The 18,561-nt window shown below is 43.6% G+C and overlaps 1 protein-coding gene across 1 annotated transcript in view; it reads left to right on the top strand.

Moving 5' to 3' along the window:
- The window catches only part of TIPE3 (TNF alpha induced protein 8 like 3), a 45,530-nt gene extending 27,949 nt beyond the window's left edge, over positions 1 to 17,581 (top strand). The window contains exon 2 of the mRNA XM_014874108.2: positions 14,590 to 17,581. Coding sequence (XP_014729594.2) covers positions 14,590 to 15,152 — 563 coding nt within the window. The 3' untranslated portion in view covers positions 15,153 to 17,581. The remainder of the gene's footprint in view (positions 1 to 14,589) is intronic.
- The last annotated feature ends 980 nt before the right edge of the window (positions 17,582 to 18,561 follow it).

The following is an 18,561-nucleotide window of genomic DNA, read 5'->3' as shown; positions in this document are numbered from 1 at the left end:
CTTTTTAAGGTTCCTATCTCCATTTAAAAACACAGAAGTGTCCCATTTGATCCAGGGCTCTCTGCTCGTTCCTTGTTTACTTAGATGTGAATGTCCCTGGGTTATGCTATGGCAACAAGCAGGAACTACAGATAGACCTTGTTGCAGGAAAATCCCAACCCTACAAAAGCAGGAGCATGGGAATCTTATTTCTCTAGACAAGTGTGTGATAGGGGTTGTTGGACCCCCTCACTAAAGGGAACTGGACCAGTTTTGAGAACTGGGCTCCAAGCAATCTGGCCCATCCCTGCCTGACAAATCTCTGGGGATTGCCCATCTGCAGCAGTACATGCCAGAGCTGCTCAAACCCCTCTTCATGAAAGGAATTAGAACTTTTCTTCGTTATATAAAAAGTTGAATGGGAAACATAGGATCGGGCAAAATCCCAGTTTTTTCCTACAGGACTGATGAGAGCAGAGCAAGTGGATTTTGTCACATTTCTTCATGCAGAAAGAGCTCTGAACCCAGCGTGCTCGGGCAGGACTAAGAAATGCAAGATTAATTCTCTAGGAACAAAGGATTTACTGAGTCCTACAAAGCAGCAAGAGAAAAGTAAGCAGGATTTTCCCTCAGGTGGCTGCTGGTCTGAGAAAGTTCCACAGGGTGTCCAGTCATTGAATACCATATCAATTCCAAGAGGGATAACATGGATCTAAACTCACCTTTGGAAACTTTCTAGGTCAGCCTCGAGAAGCTGCCTTTGCTTAGAATGGCTCCAGAAGGAGAAGTAACAGCCCAGTGCCTCTGCTTCTTCAGCAGGTACCACAGATACTCTAAAACTTCATGCTGGAGATCAAGAAAGGGCTGCATTTCCCCTGTGCTTGGCACAGGTGAGGTCACACCTTGAGTGCTGTGTCCAGTTCTGGGCCCCTCAGTTTAGAGAGGACCTTGAGATGCTCTGAATGCATCCAGAGGAGGCAGCGAGGCTGGTGAGGGGCTTGGAACACAAACCCTGTGAGGAACAGCTGAGGGAGCTGGGGGTGTTTAGGCTGGAGAAAAGGAGACTCAGGGGTGACCCCATCACTCTCTACAGCTCCCTGAAATGTGGCTTTGGTCAGGTGGGGTTGGTCTCTTTCTCCAGGCAGCACTGACAGAACGAGAGGTCACAGTCTTAGACTGCGCCAAGGGAAAATTAGGTTGGATATTAGGAAAAAGGTTTTTAGGGTGATCAAGCACTGGAATGGTCTGCCCGGGGAGGTGGTGGAGTCACCATCCCTGGATGTGTTTTAAAAAAGACTGGATGTGGCACTCGGTGCCATGGTTTAGTTGAGATGTTAGGGCATGGGTTGGACTCGAAGATCTTGAAGGTCTCTTCCATCTAAGTGATTCTGTAAATTCTGTGAATTGACCAAAGTCCCTTGAGAGATGTCAGGTGTTTGGGTGGGATGGGTTTGTGTTGGTGAGCACACATTCCCTGGAGCCATGGCCTGTTATTCCATTAACAACCAGAGCCAAAGGCAGCAGTTCTGGCAGCTGGAACAGTGAGATGGTAACAGCATGTGGGCTGTGCTTTTCCTTCTCTGACTATCAGGCTGGGCCAGATTCAGTTCTTGTGGAGCCTTTCTCCAGAGACCCATGTTTCTGCTGCTTGCAGAGGTTATATTGTGCATCTCCCCAGCTGGATGCTCTCAGTACACCTGTAGGCATCATCACAAACAGCTCAGTGCAGATGTACTCAGAGATTTCACAGAATTGAAACCATGAGGGATGGAACATTCTGTTTATCTGTGTTTGTTGTTGAGGCTTGTCCTGTCAGGCTTTTCTGTAAGTAATGCAAAGGCAATGATTTTTGGGTTTTTTTCCTATGCAAATTCAATCCTGACTCCTTAGAGCTGCAGTGTTACATAATGAGGTTACATGTGCATACATACATATATACATACATATATATATATACGTATATATATAAACCCCCACACAACTCATTGCTGTTACTCCCATGCCTCAGAATAATTCAACAGACCTTCTAAGAACTGTCTTGACCATTTCAGTACTTTTCCAGCATCTTTTCCATTTCTGCTTTCCCAAAATAAAGAGTTGTACTCCGAATGAACTTCAGCACCATGGGTGGCTACAGCCACTGCTGTTACAGTGTTATTAGAGACTGATGACAGCAAAAGCATCCCTGTTGTCAGTATTTCCCTCCTGGCATGATGTGCTTTGCAATATGTATACACACAATGAACAAGGTGAAAGTACAAAACTAGATCATCTTCATTAGTGTTTATCCTTTGCAGGAGCTCTGACTGTCAGCTGTTATTTATGCTGTGTGGGTCAGTCACCTCACTGTGAAGATACTGATGCCATGCTTAGCAGTTCAGTTTAAACCCATAGCAAGGAAACCATCAGCAGCAGTCAGGTTTCTCCTCCTTTTTTTTTTTTTTCTTCCAGTATAAATTCTGGACTTTTTCTTTGATTGGTGTAAGACACTAAGACACTGTAAGGTTTGGCAGATAATATTCATGCAGATTTTGAACCAAGGAGGAGGAGAATTGACCTGAAATTCTACCTTCCCAGGTTTTTTGTCCTTCCAAAGGAAATAATCTTTTGCTTGTACTGTAATGCTCAACTTTCATTAGCCTAGACAGAGTTTTCCACAGTGGTCACTCCTTATGGCAGGATTGCAGAGGACAAGTATGGAGAATACAGCAGGTGGTCTGGTTCATGTGGAATAGATAGATAGATATATTAACCTGTGTCTTTTTTTCCACAGGGATGGAATTCATCACATATTCATTCCTAGTGTTTTGTGCATCTTGATCAGATGCTTGACCTGACACTGTAGACAAGCAGTGCAGAGCAGATCACCCAAAGGATATATTAAAGTACAAATCAGACTTCATTTTAAAGGAAAACAAGGTTATAGATCACATCTGAGGCATAAGGCAGTGTGTCCCTACCAATAAATCCCCAATCAGATGCACAAAATCTTGTAAAAGATGGAGAGTGTGATGAATCCCAGCTGCATTGACCAGCATTAATTTTTCCTTTGGTCAGGAGTTTTCCATTCAGAATCTGGGTTGGCCATCTCCCCAGCAACTAATCTTTCTCTAGGGACAGGGGAAGAAGGAAAAAAAAAAAAAGGAAAATAAAGTTACTCAAGGATTCTACACAGCCTAATACTCTGCAACTGTAAAAATGTCTTTCCTTTTCTATTGAATAAACAGGCAAACAGTAAAGTATTGTTCAAAACAATAAGCAAATGGAGACTGTTCTAGTTTTGTTGCCCTCTTTGGGGAACAACACTAAACAGCAAACTCTTCTTCTAAGTATTCACATCTTCTGTCTTTTCAGTTTCAGCTTTGCTGTTGTTAACAAATACTTTTCTAGCACTTTCAGACAGAAAACAAGGCCTTGGTTTTACCCTACATGGAGGATATTGGCACGTTGAGGTCAGATTTTCCTGTAAAGCTGTGCAGAGCTCCAGTGCTCAGATGTGTTTCAGTATAGCACAGGCTTAACCTCCTCTCTGTTGAAGAAGGAGAAAAACCCCTAAACTACAAGGAAAAGGAATTTTTTCATTTGCTTGTCAGCAAGGAGAAGTCAATAACATTTAAAAATAAATTTTCTCTTTTAAACTTGTAACACTACTGGTTCATTTATAACTATACCATTGAAGTAACTCCCTGTAGGTGGATTCTGCAATATCAGTCCTGGTGGTTGTAATCAAACAGCAAGCAAGGTTTGTTTCAGCAAGGCCACAAAGGGATTGTCTGTTAGAAGTCTGTAAGGAAATTGTTAAAAAAAACCCCAAAAACTTAAATGAGTTAAAAGAAACCAGAGCTGGCATCATTCAGAAACTGATATTATCAGCAGCTCTTGCTCAGAAAGGAAGGGTACCCTTAGGTTTTTTATGAACTTGCACAAGCAACATTCCCATCTGGTATTGTGCTGGGCTCATAAAGCTGCAACACAATCAACAACTAATTGGGGCTGGATGGAACAAAACTGCTTCAAGCAGCAGTAAAAGCCTCACTGGAGGTTGGAGCTCAGATCTGCACCTGAAACCTGCTCTAAGTGCAGCAGTTCAACACCTGGCTCAGAAATGCTGGTGTGGGACACAGCACTGGGGCAGAGGGAGAAAGGGATGCTCTGGAAGGCACAAGGAGGGTCACTGGCAGTGGGAGCCATGAATTAATTCAGAGCATTTTCTTTACCCCAGAAGACTTCACAAGTTGCAGCAACTCTTCCAGATCTGTTTAAGTCCTTTTTTCCCCTCCTGCACATTCTCAGAATAGGAGCTAAAATTTTGGACTGCAGTCAGTGATAAATTAGATGCCTTTACAAATCCAGGCCTTTGCATTCATGGAGGGAGTGAAAAGTGTTATAAATACAGAGACAAGTGCACCCACATACCTTGTAAGTAATGATTCTGTGACACAGACAATATAACTAAGGGGAGGGTTCACAAAACTATTTCTTTAGTAATAGACACACACATCTGTAGAGCCTCTTCTAGCAATAGTTTTAGGTTGGGGTTTTGAGTGGAGTTTTATGTTTGATTAAGGGTTTTGTTTGTTTTGCTGAGGGGGTGGGTTGGGGTTTTTGTTGGGTTTTTTTTGTTTGTTTAATCTGTTAAGGAACATCAGTCCATCATAGGATAAGCCTCACTTGGAGCTCCCTTATGGCCCTACCAGGCTCTCATTCTGGAGAAGGTTTGGTATCCTTTGCTTGCTTAGTGACACTCACATCACAGTCCTACGCTTCCAGCTGTAAGGCAGCACAGCTGTGCCTCTCTGTGCACTGTCAAACAGCAGCTCCAAATGGGTTATAACCTGTAAGCCCTCGTCTTCCAGACTTGTGAGCACTAATCAGCATCTTCAAAATATTTTTTAATTGACTCCCCCAAAACACTTATGCAGAGAATAAAAATTAGACTATAAATAGTCTATTTAAGAGGTTAAGGAGACCTCCTTTCATTAATAGTTTTAAACATGTTGTGGTGAGTCTGCAGGGTCTGTTCCTGACTTAGGAAAATGAACTGCTGTCAGACATTTCTTGCCATTATTGTCCTCTTCACCTTCCCTTCATTTGACTTTGTTCTTTGGTATAAACAGAGTTTGGAAGCATGGCTGGAATTAAATATGGAAATTACAGCTCCTCTGGCGTTTTTATTTAGGGACCAACAGTATGTTTTTCCAGCTGCATCTGATTTCTGGCATTGGTTTATTCCCCTTCCATCCATCACCTTCTTAATTCAAAGCCAAGTGGTCAAGCAACCGAGTACCAAATTAGGAAAACAATAGCACACGGTGTCCATAAAAAAGCCTCTCCCTCTTTGACCAGACACACAGATACCATTAACTCATACCAAGCTTCAACAGCCTGCAGCTCCCTTCCCTTGGACTCTTCAGTTCCACCCACCCTGCCTGGTGTGACCCAGCCCAGCAGCACTCACTGTGCCAGTGCACTCGAAGCACTGTGAGCAGAGAAGGCACAGTGCTCTTGTCAGGGGTTTTGCCTGTTTTTAAAGCCCAAGATAAAAACCACACAACAAGGGTGAATCATAGCTGTGCTTGTCACAGCCCCAGCAGCCTGCCCTGTCCCACACAGGGGACATCCAGCAGCGTGGCTGGGAGAGCTCTGCGGGGATGGAGCTGCATCCCATCCTCCCCCTCTGCACAGCCACTTGGTCAGCAGCAGCTGGACACCTGCTGCAGCTGCACCCTTGTGTGGCTTCTTTGGAAAACCTTTATTCACCTTGACCTGGTTTTTAGCAGAAATTCTTCCCCCTTCCCATTTTCTTTCGTCCTCACATTAAGCTACAGAAATGCCATCTCGGTTTCACAGCATCTTCAGACCAGCTACCCTTGGGGTCCCAATTGCTTGCTTTCTCATGGAATTTTGTACATCCCTAGAGCATAGACATGGTTATTTTTCATGCCATTCTTAATATATTGGAGTCAAAAATAGAAATATTCTATGTAAAAGGCAAGGACATTTTATCTCCGGAGAAAGAGCAGTGTAGTGCAACAGCAAGCAATTTGGAGGCACAAAAATAAACCCTCAAAATTTTCTTCCTGAGAGGATGAGAAATGGGTGGGGGAAAAAATAGAAACTGGTGAAGCAGTACCCAGTAGCCTGTTTCATAGCTGCACTTTTAACTATTTAAAGCACACAGATTGCACTTGTTTAATATTTAGGGCTGATATTGATGGGCCTTGCTTTACTAACAGCATATTATTTTGTTCCTACTGGAACAACCAGCTCCTGCATGCTAAAGAGACTTTTTTGGAAGGAACAGAAAGCATTTGAGCAGCAGCAGCACAGGGAAATCTGAGCCTCCCCTTAACCAGGAGTGGTGCCTGTGGTCACTGCCAAGCACCAAGCCCACAAAAGCACAGATGCCTCCAGAGCCTTCCTCTCTCCCTCACCCTGCCAGAGGAGAGGATAAAAGAAAACATGAAAACCATACACATCCTGATCAAGAATTCAAGTCATTCATGGAACTGGATTGAAAGCCCCCAAGACCTGTGCAAGTGTCACGATGTTCAAGCAGCTTTTCAAGTTTTTGTTCAGAACAAATCTACCAGCCTGGAACCACTGCAAGCAAGTTCTACAGATCATTGACAAAGAGAAGCTGCTACAACAATTGCATCTGGATAAAACAGGACAGCTGCAAGATCTTCAAAGGTTCCACATGGCTTTTAAGTCTCAGTGACAAACAATACGTTGGCAAGAAAATCCTTTGTTTCCTGGATAATTGTTACTTTAGTGTGGAAGAACATGATGGTTGAATCCTTTCAAAGAAGCCTACGAGCCTTCATTCCTTAACAAGATAATTGTTTATCATTCATTATGTGCCTGATATTCCCCAAGAGCCTCTGTCTCTTCTAAGCTATAAACAACCCCTTAGCACATATCAAAGAACTCATTACGATCCTGTTGTGAAAATTACATGGCCAGACATTAAAACAAGCATAATTTTCCTATAGAGATAATAATTATTTGACTAATTGGGTATTTTTGCCACACAGTCCCCGTGATAGCTTCTTTTTTCCCTGCTGTGTCTTCTAGAAAGGACAGTAATAAATGTGGTAATTGTGGAAAAGGCAATGGACACGAAAAACAAAGTGTTTCAGAGAGTGAAGTTAAATTCTTCAATAGTTCCTGCCCAAGATTTTCTGTAGAGCCTATATTGGAGAAAAAAAAAAAAAAAAAAAAAAAACTCCAGAGACGATTTGAAGGCAAAAAACTCCTGGCCAGTTGAAGATGTCCTGAGGTCTGACTGTAGTGTTTTGGGTATGCCACCGTGCCTCTTTGGTCAAAAGAAGTCTCTTAGTGTGAAACTAACATTTTTAAAAAAAAACCCACGTTAATACAGTCATAAGGACCTGTCCCAAAATACAAAAACAGGATCAACAGGTTGTTGCAAGGGGTAGTAACCAATCTTCCCTTGTCAAAACTCTGCTGTCAGTGGGGAGCTTTCTTGTCTGGCACTATCAGGCAGAGCTAAAAAAGATTTTTGTGGGATAGGGGGTGTTCACTCTTCAGTGTATTTTGCCATGAACACAAACTGACGTCAAAAGAGTTTAAACCTCTTTCTAAAATACAGTGCTCAGTTTATCAAAACCTCTTTTAGTTGTATAGTAAAGCTTAGAAACCCAAACACCCCAGTACTTTACTATCATTCCTGGCAGACAGACTTTAACTCCTGAGCAGTTTGCTCAAGAGCAAAGCCTTGTTCCCACTCTGGGTGCTCCTCAGGGTGCTGTGCAAGCTCTGCATCACCTACCCTCAGTGCCAGCAGCTAACCTGCTGCGTTTGGCTTTGCTGCCCTATGCTACAAAGTACAAGATGAAAAGTTGAAAATGAGCTCTTGAAAGCCACCCCTCAAAGATACCATTCCCTGACCTGGAGCCTGGTTTAGGCTTTGCTTCTGATTTACATTATCAGGTTAATAAAATTGAAAGCTTTAGTGGCCACTTTCAGAGAGGTGTCTGCTGCTTGCATGCGTCCCTGGCAGGCTGGACCAGGGCTGGGTCCTGCCCAAAGCAGCTGCTGCTGCTTCAGCCCTTTGGTTTGTGGGACACAATGGCAGAGATGATCCTCACTGAGCCCCTCTGGCAGGGAGTGGTTTCCTCTCCCACAGCCTGCATGTGAGCTTGCAGGATATGACCAAGAGTAATGTCTCGTTTGTAATGTCAAATAGCAGCCATACGAAATCCCAGCGTGGTGTCAGCTGTGCCATATATTCAAGGGAGTGCCTGGGAGAGTTTCCACCCTGTGAGCCAGGCTCAGCTCTGGGACAGTGCTGTCATCCACACACCACTTACCAGCTACTGCTTTCAAACCCAGGACAGGAGCACAGCAGTGCAGTTCAGTTCCCAACCGACTACCAGGGGCAGCAGGAGCAAAACTCAGCCAGACTCTTTTTTGGCAACTCCATCAGAGCTGATGGAAACTGCAGCTGAGCTCCTCCCCCCGGACAGGCTCCTGGAGGCATTACCCACGGGACAGCAGTCTATCCACTCACTCTGCACTGCTCTTCTCTTTACAGAAAGGGCCCCCCAGCCTTCCACCACCTCCTCTAGGTATTGAAAGGCAACTCCAGTACGTAGCAGCAATACAGTATTAGAAAAGTAAATGCCAGATACAAATCAGCAGCTGAAATAAGACTATCCACTGGAATCTCCAGTCCCCAGGTTCCCAGACAGAGCTTTATTTGTGGCATAGTTGCTGCTCATCTAAAGCACTGAAAGGAAAAACCGTCTTTTTTTCCATTCACTCATATTTCCTCTGTACAGGGCTGTTGCTGCCCTTCCCAGCATGTCCAAGTTCTGCTTTCAGACGTTTGGGTACTGGTACATTCTCCCAGGATCATATAATTATCAGTCTGTAATCTCCAGTTCCACTGTGGATATGAGCAACCCTTTTATGCTCACAGTAACAATTTAGAAGTGTTAAAGTTTGAGCTCTGGGCCCCTGGTGCTTACACGTGTTTAAATTGGCCCTCCCTGAAAGCTGATGTATTCCATCTGCTCTATTGGATTTCTTGGCTTAAAGTTACTGGAAACACTGAATGTTTCTTCTGCAGTGATCCTGTAGCTGTCCAAGAGTAATATACACACTCAGAGCCCGTGCCTGGGCTGCTCAGGACTAAAACACTACAGGACAAGTGGCTTTAGTGGACTTTTTTTCCTGTCTGCTTTTAGAGTTTCTTTGAAATCCTGAGTCCTGCAATTCACATTTCTAATCAATCCTATAACATGTAAAGTGAGACTTGATGGATAAATAAAACACACACGTATGCAGCTCATTTCCTCTTAACATTTGGCCTAAATGATGGAAATTAAGCACCTAGATTGTTTTATGTCAAGAAGAGGAGCCATTACAGGCAAATCTTTAGGTTGTAAAGAAACAAGCTGCAACACAGTAAATTATCAACACCAGCAGCAGCACTGGATTAACCATTCAGATATCCACTGCTAGAGCTTTACAATCCCACTGCCTCATTGCCATTCCCAGACTCCTCAGGTTCAGGGGCAGGTATATCACTAAGCTGAAGTACACAGGTGCATTCAAACTGGGTCACACAAGTCATTAAACAGCACATTCCTACGACAGTTTTCACAACCCAGCTATCTCTGTAGCAGACTCTGAGAGTGTGCCTGGCCCTTGGCTTGGTCCATCTCCCACAAGCCTGAGCAACTGCTGGAGCTGGAGGGATGCCCACGTTTCCAGCAGCACTGCTGACTCCTTAAAGCCTGACTTTTCTGCAGAAGCTGTGCTGCATTTTAGAAGTGAAGATTCAGGAGTATTAAAAATATTTCATTATCTTTACTTTCTTATGCATTTCCATCATGTTCAGTTAAGACTCAGCCCTTTGCTTACTTCCAGTACAGCTGGAGCACAGATGCAGGGAACCTTTCCTGGCTCCCATCACCTCCCATGCCTGCCAAGCTGCAGGAGCCCTCTTCAGACCTGCAGCCTCTTCATGATTTTAGCTCAGACCTTTAATTTAAAACAACTCAACTCACCTCTCCAGGATGCTCTCAAGCCTACTCAGTAGCTCCACCACGTGCACTCCTTAGCTGGAAAACACAACCACCCCGACTGCTGGGAGCTGGGGTTACACTCAGTGCATGGAAAATCAGGCAAAGGCTCCACATGTGTCTGTCTCACTTTGGAGCAGGTGAAGCCAATGCCTGAGGTAACTGATTACCCAGGACAAGCTGCAGCAGGAGTGGTGTAACAACTCCCAGTGTCAGGTGAAATTCCAGCCAGCCTGCTGATTCAATTAAAAATGCACTGGACAACCTCCACAGAAACCCTTCAAATCAACTCCTCCTCTCTGTTTTTGTGGTGAAGCCACACTCCCTCCAGAGTTCACTTCAACTCAACTTCCAGTCATTAGCCAGGGGAGAAAATATCCTGGCTGCAAAATGGTATTATGGCTTTGACTAAGTGGCTAACTAGAAGGGAAATGGATTCATTGCTCAGGAGGCTGGTTTCCATATCTTCATAATTGCTTCCAGCAAATGTTGACCATTCTCCCTCCTCACCATAGTGGGAGCATCTTCTGGTTGACTGGATGTACTGTGTGTTTTGTACAGAGCGGCTGAATGCAGATTTACATAAAAATAGTATTGCTGAGCATTTAGTTCTGACCATTTTGTACTTGGTACAGCCATCTGCAATCAAAATATTTGGAGAATATTACAGATGTTCTTGCATTTTAGTCTCAAAAACTCCTCAAATTTAAAACTCTTACATTCACTCGCTAGAGTTGCCAAACTTTTTCTGCACTTCTGTTATTAAGCAACTCTGTTATTAAGCAATCGTGTTATTAAGTTTAGTGGATGTGAGACATGGTTGTCATGCTCAGCACCACGTGCCAGCAGCTGGGTGGTCACTGCTGGGGATGGTGCCCTGCCCTGACCACGGGACTCCCTGGCACAGGGAGCCTCTCCCCATCCTCCTGCCACAGCTGGGCACTCACCACCCCTCCACGGGCACCACAGCAGGGGAAACACAGGGCGGAGGGCTGCACTTCCAGAAGGATGGAAGATTGCTGTGGGATGAATCCCATCACAAGAAGCTTTTTAAAGAGCTTTTATCATGCACAGCTCTCTAGATGACAGAGAGAAGGTGAGAGCAGATCTGAAGCAGAACTAGCCCTTTCTTTAGTAAAAACTAAGATGTCAGATTTTCTATAATGGAAGCTAATCACTTCCCAACAAAGCAGTATGCTTGGAGGGTGGTTTTTCATTTTTAGCCTTGGTGAAATGTTCCTGAGAGCTAATAGAATCTATAATGTCGTTGCTGATTTGTTTTGCTGTATGAAAGAAAGCAGAAAATAGAATTGCTGTATGTAGGAGGTGAAGATGTATTTTGTGTAGTGAGCAATGTGCTGCAGTAAGAAAAGGCTGCCATGGTAAACATGCTGTCCCCACGAAAGCCTGAATGTAATCATGTGGCTAACCACTTGTGATCTTTGAAAGGCAAGGCGTCACCTGGGTGTCTGAGCACAGTGTGATTTTGGAGGCAGGAATCCAAACAATCAATCCAAACAGCTTCTGTCCCTCTCCGGCACACGCTGCTGCAAAGCTTTGCACACCCTGAACCAAAGCAAAGGCGAGCACAGCCCTTTGTGAGCAGCCCCCACGCTCTTGTCTGGATGCACAGTGGGCTGGTGGCTCTGTCTGCCCTCTTCCCATCCCACCCTCACTGTCTGAGCTCGGGCAGTGGGGCCATGGCCCAGGCTCTGCACAATGCCCATCCCAGGGCCAGCTCCAGGGACGGGAGCAGGGCTGCCCTGCCTCCTCCTGAGCTCGGCAGCAGCTCCTGACATGGTGCAGGGACCGTGGCAGCAGCTGCAGCTTCTGAATTTAACAGAACACCACAGTGCACAACAATCTGTGTCCCACCAGGCTCTGCCCGTGCCCGCTGGAACCTCTGTGCCTGGCACAGGTGACTGGGATGAAGCACATGGCAGCCACGGTGGTGGAACTGGTTACCAGCTCCTACAGACTGTGCAGTGCAGGGAGCAGGAGCCTGCACAAAGGATTTGGGGCTGCCTGGTTTTGGAGGGCTGGCGTGGCTGTGGGGCTGCACATGCCATGGAAGGATAGGATGGAGAGGCAGGAGCACAAAGTGGGGAGGGAGCCACAGCAGCATTGCAATAACACATTTCTTTATTTTACTTTTAGAAAGATGAGGAGGAGCTCAGTCTCTTGCTGTTAAATAGTAGATCCCACACTTGGGACTCACCATGGAAAAGCATTCCAGCCTTAACATTCAGTTAAACTTGGCCTGATGGTTTCCAGCTGTGCTGCTCCTTTCACAGCCTGCACCTTTCACTGAGAGCTGTGGTATCGTCTGAGCTACCAAACCAGGGGTGTCCTGGGAAAGGGACCCATGTTTGAAGGTCACACTGCTCAGTTTTGTGGATAAGAGACAGGACTTTGGACACACAAATATATATCATACTTTTTTTCTATACCAGATAACCCTCCCTCATGAAAAGTTCATTAGAAGCCTTTATGTGCTAATTTAGCACCCAGCTTTGTGTCAGAGATCACGTAGGTGGGAGGGCAGCTGCATGTGTCTGTATTTAAGGTGCTGGTGGCTCTGCTGGTCCCAGACCCCCCCAGGGTGTGTGATAAGGATGGGATGTTTTGCTCACCCCAGCTGCTAGCTGTGCTTCCAGCCCCAGAATTGCAGCAGCTCTGCAGAGCTGTCCCTGCAGCAGAGCCAGGCAGACAGGATTCAGCGGGGCTCTCACCTGGGCAAAGGGACACAAGGCTCAAGTGCCATGAACTTCAGGAAAATTAATATTCTAAAAGCCTACTGCAATTATTTGCAATTTTTGATCATACCAGTTACTGATCAACTACATCCACTTGATTAATAGCAAGCACTTACTACAGACACTAACAATCTACCATTTCAGTGTGTCAAATGCACATAATTACTCATCACGGATCCTATTTATATACCCACGTACTGCTAAGTGAAAGAATGCTTTCATCCTGGTTTTATCATTCCTAGATTAAATCAGTTTTTCCTATTTCCTCCAGACAGCAGCTCAGCCCCACAATTTTCTCTCCAAATGACAGGCAATTCTTTTAAGCACATTGAATTATTTTTTCCAGGTGGTAGTTCAGTTGAAATTAAATGTTAGTCTTTAACATTGCTCAGCAGTACAGCTGTGGCACACAAAGACAACTTTAATATTCCAGCCAACTTGAAAATCAGAATTAAAAAGAGGACTTTAAATTCAGTGTTACTTATTCCAAGTGAGCACTGGCAGCCAGCATCCCTTTTTCCTGTCGTGAAGGTGTAAGGAGCACAGGGGAAGTGACAACACTCGTGTGCTGAAGGCTGGAAAGGGCCTTGGAGCTCATGCCACCAACTTAAAGACTCACTCAGGCTCCACAATCAAATAAGTACTGTAAGATTTGATTTTAATTAACATTTTTAACCTCTGAGTGGTTTGATTTCCCAGCAGCTGGTGAAGGACGTGGTTACCTCCATCCCCCTGGGGGCAGCCAAGGCTCTGTGTCCCCTTGGGCAGAGCTGGCAGGGACACATGGGCACCTCCTCTGCAGAGCACAGGCTGAGGGGAGATGCCAGGGAAAGGCAAGGAAGGTGTTTGGGAACAAAGAGGCCACTCTGCCATCACTCAGAGCTCACTGGCTCTCCTCCCCAGATACACACCCTCCTCACCACCTGGCTACTATGAGAGAGAGCCCTTTGATCCAACAGAGGCTTTGCTGCTCCAGTATTAACCTGGATAATTATTTCATATCCATATTTCCTTTGCTTTGTCCACAAAGGGTTGGTTAGAAGCCAACATTAATGTGAAGAACAGAGGAAGGTCAAATTAATCTTGACCAAGAATTGCAGAAACTCATGGGATAAAGCCCAGCAGTAGCCATGTGTTCAGGTGCTCTGCTGAGTGAAATGTGCAGATATGAGTAAAAGATAAAAAACACGAAATACTTGTTTAATAAATATAGATAGCTCACATATTTTTGTCTGGCAGGAGCTGCATGCACTGAAGCACCAACATTTTATAGAAGTCATATTCTATAATTTTACAAATTGGTAACAAAAGGGGAAGGCATTGATACTACAGATTAAGGCAAAATAAATCCATGCTTGTGAATCTGCTTAGCCTAACCATGGAACAACAGTGCCTCCCTATGACCAGAGTGTAACTCTCAAGGTTTATATATTGCTTGTCACTATCTCTTTGCTTGTCTCTGATACTTCATGTATTATTTCAACCACATCTCAGCAGATCTCTCTGCTTTCAAACTGAACTACAAAATTAAATTACTATCACAGAATCAGTATATATATATATACCCCCTGCCAGAATATTCTGTTCTTTATTTGCAAGCAAAAGCCCTCAGTGACAGCAAGACCTGAAACATGGGTGTGTGGAACCCCAGGGACACCTGGAAATAGTGTGGTGGGAGCGTTCCTGCAGTTGTGACTGTTCTGCTCAGTTAAGCATGCGGGTACTACCTTTCTTAACTGATTGCAAAAATAATTAACCAAATAAAATTAACATTTCCCTATTTGTCTATCCCAAACCAGGTCCCGATTATTTCAGCTCTAAGAATCTTGCACTGCAAGCCCAGAAAAAGATCCTGAGTAAAATGGCAACCAAAACCATGGCTAACATGCTAATTGATGACACAAGCAGTGAAATCTTCGATGAGCTGTACAAAGTAACAAAGGAACACACCAGAAATAAAAAGGAAGCCCATAAAATCATGAAAGACCTGATCAAAGTGGCAATAAAAATCGGGATCCTCTATCGAAATAATCAGTTCAACCAGGAAGAGCTGGAGATTGTAGACAAGTTCAGGAAGAAGCTGAACCAAACTGCCATGACAATAGTCAGCTTCTACGAGGTGGAATACACTTTTGACAGGAATGTGCTGGCAGAACTGCTGAATGAGTGCAAAGAGCTGGTGCACGAACTCGTAGGGCGGCACCTGACAGCGCGGTCCCACGGGCGCATCAACCACGTCTTCAACCACTTTGCAGATGTGGAGTTTCTGTCTGCCCTCTACAGCCTGGACGGGGATTGTCGGCCGTACCTCAAAAAGATCTGCAACGGCATCAACAAACTGCTTGATGAGAAGGTTCTTTGAAACTGCACTCAAAGGCAAGAAACCAACCAAAAACTTCTCTCTAGAACTGGCCACCCTTCATAAGCCATGGTAGGCAAGCAAGCTTCCTTCCCATCAGTCTTACTACAGTCCCCAGCAGGGCCCAGAAGGTGCTCACCAGGCTCATGATGAAGTGGAAAACTTAAATCAGAAAGCTATGGATTTTAATGTTTTGTTCAGATAATTCAGTATTTTTCAAGGAGCAGAGTGAACAAGGCTGCTGATATACATTGTTCAGACACAGATTGCTATTCACCATGATCTCGCTAGCTTTGTGTTCAAGGCTGAACGTGTGAACAGAAAGTAAACTCAGATGCATGGCTATGTAAAAATAGACAGATAAAGGCAAGAGCAATGCATGGAATTTACCCCCAAGGCCCTTGGTACGTATATTTTTATTATTTCCACGCTAATTGAAAAGGCCTTGACAGAAAGTAGGGCTGTAATGGATTAAGTTCACTCCTTTCAAAAGGACCAGGAATCAATATGAGAAAACATCTCTGATTTTTCATGATATATAAATCTAATGAGAGAGTAACAAATCATACTAGCTGAAGCGGGAGAAAAGCTAAAGAACTGCTGTATGAAGCAACAGTTTCATCAGTTTAGTTTTACACCTGCTAGCAACAGAGGTTTCATTTTAATTTGAAAAGCAGCTCAGTGGTTCAAGCTCAAAGGCAGATAAAGTAGTACAGCAGTTTCCCCGCTCTCAGGGCTTGTGTATTGGGTAACATCAGTTCAGACTGAAGGTTGTGCTGCTCCCACTGTTCTGCCTGACAGAACAAAATACTCTTTGTGAAGATTTTGAAATTGCCCTTGTGAGGAGCAGCACGCCTGAGACACTTACAGTTACATCCCTGAACCTCAAAATATTCAGCCTAGACAATACTCTTGGTTTAATGTACCCATGACATTTGTGCCTACAGTAAATCAGAGGTGGGATACAAAGGAACCCCATCCACTATTCATGCAGTGCCTCCAAGTGTAGCATATCCACAGTAGTCAAAAGAGAACAGCCTTAGTGACTGGTGAGTTTTTGTTCAGAACGCTTTCAGTGAATTTTCCAGGTTTTTTTGAAAGAAAATATAGTGATGTCTTCAAACTGAAAACATTTTGCCAATACGACTGGGTTTTGTACAGTTGTGGCTGGACACAGGGAATGTGGGAGCAGAGCTGATGATCTGGCTGCCACTTTCAGAAACTGGGTAGGTGCAGACTGACCCAGAGTGAAAAACATGTTCAGAAATCTCTCCTCTCCTTGTCCTCTCCATCTTATCCTTCAGACTCATCTCTATCTCCTGACACTGCAGTATCAGGAACCCTCTCCTTTCAGCTGACACAGAGAGCAGACAGTGCCATCATCTGGGGGTAATACCTTCCATATCATGTACAGTATAATAGAGAGATGCATGTAACTGAAAGTTGACAAAGACAAGAAAATATATTTGAAAGCCATTCCTCTCTAAGGGAAGCTTACAGGTTGATCACTCATTACTTCAGGATAAGAAAAAAAATGTTTCTCATTTAAATACATTCTTGAATACTATGGTATGAAGAGTTCAAAACTCTTATTATCCTTCTGTCTTTCCTCACCCCAGAATAACTATGTTTTATCTCTTGCAACAACAGTTTTTACTGTCATACCTTTATACAGTTGAGAATACCTAGACCCAGGTCATGTACTCACTTGGGTTGTCCTAGATGGATTTTTACCTTTCCCAGGAGAACTCATTTGAAGCACAGTAAATATGAAAGACATTGGCAGAACAGTTTTTAATGGTGTAAATTTCCCCCACATATTTCCTTTAACCATTAAAAGTAGATTTAGTCACAATGCAGTTGGACAACTCCTTTGCAACACAGAAATGAAACAGCAACCTTTGGGGTTGCAAGTTCATCCAGTGCAGATCCATATTTATATTTACATGCATCATTACCTGCATTTCTTCCAGGCATGTACTTGTCAACTGATGCTTTTGAACAGTATTTCTTGTATCTAATGCTCTGTCCCAGTGCACATGTCAGATTTTGTGTGTTTCATTTGTGGTAAACAAATTTAAGTTCTTCTTTCAAAGCCAGAAAAAGATTATTCAACATTCAAGATGTCCAAAGGAAAGGGATATCCTGTATTTGTGACTTTTTGTGTGTTGCAAGTATCAATATTCAGATTCTGGTATTTTAAACACACCAGCTGAACATCTGTTGTTTTATTTAAAAATAATCTGAGTAGCCTTAAGGAAAGATATGTTTTCAAGTATTTCTCATACTTGCATATCCTGTATATTCATTGTTTACTTTTGTACTTGTAGCTTGGTATGTAACAACATTGCTACAATATGGGCAATGTTCAGGTCACCTTAAATATATTATGTATTATCACATTTGTGGATTAAAAATGTGTGATTACGGCCCTTTTTGTTTCTTTTTGACTTATTTATCCTACCACCTCTACTCTATCATAAGCCCATGTCAGCAGCAAAACAGCATATACAAGCCAAAATCTCACTCTTCCAAGGACCTTCTTGGAAGTTTCCCATGATAGATTGATGTGATATAAGGTAGATTGAAGACACATTTCTGACAGATTTCACAGCCCTGTCCTGAACATGGAGAGGCTGGAACCTACCAGAACATTTTAACAGCAAGCATTTATTCTCCTGCCCTTATTCCCAGAAAAGGCAAACTGTTTTGGCTGAAAGAGCTCAGGATTTGCAAACAACTCACATGGCAATTATACTGAAAGCAATGAAATACTGGCACAAAGAGAAAACTGACAACTACCTTAAAATCAAAGTTTAAAGCAATCTCCTTAAGTGGTGCTTTGAGCCTTCCTGCTGGTAAAACATTGCTGTCAGGTTAATTTTATGAATCATATCATGGCAGGACACAATATTCTTTGCTCCATCACTGCCAACTTTATTATACAAAGACAAGAAACTCTCATGGGAGTGACCACTTCTGACATGTTAATGAAATGGTGCCTTGCCACAGAGCTGCACATGTGATCTAATTTGTGCTAGAGAAATGTTCTCAGAGACAGGCACATAAATAGCTGGCCCTGAAGAGAACCAGGCAATAAAGCACAATTAAATTTCACCACAGCAACAGAAATGCAAAAAGCAAGTTTTAACTGGATGACTTAAGCAGGTCTATTTTCATTTTTACATAAATCAAGGCCAGAAAAAGACCACGCAGTCTCACCCACACAGAAAAAGATAATTCAGCTTTTTATGCTAAAAAACTACTGGTGGGACTCTACAGGAGAGAAATGTTTTTCCAATACTTAGAAACCATCAATGTCATTTACGAGCTACTTGCAAGTACAAGAAAACCTCAAGATAGTGCCATCCATTACACAAATTTACTCTTTGGGCGCTTATAGAATGAGGAG

Source organism: Sturnus vulgaris, chromosome 13, assembly GCF_052056855.1.
Source record: "Sturnus vulgaris isolate bStuVul1 chromosome 13, bStuVul1.hap1, whole genome shotgun sequence".
In the NCBI taxonomy this organism is placed as follows: domain Eukaryota; kingdom Metazoa; phylum Chordata; class Aves; order Passeriformes; family Sturnidae; genus Sturnus; species Sturnus vulgaris.
The sequence above is the reverse complement of the archived record's forward strand: the minus strand, read 5'-3'. Positions and strand labels throughout refer to the sequence as shown.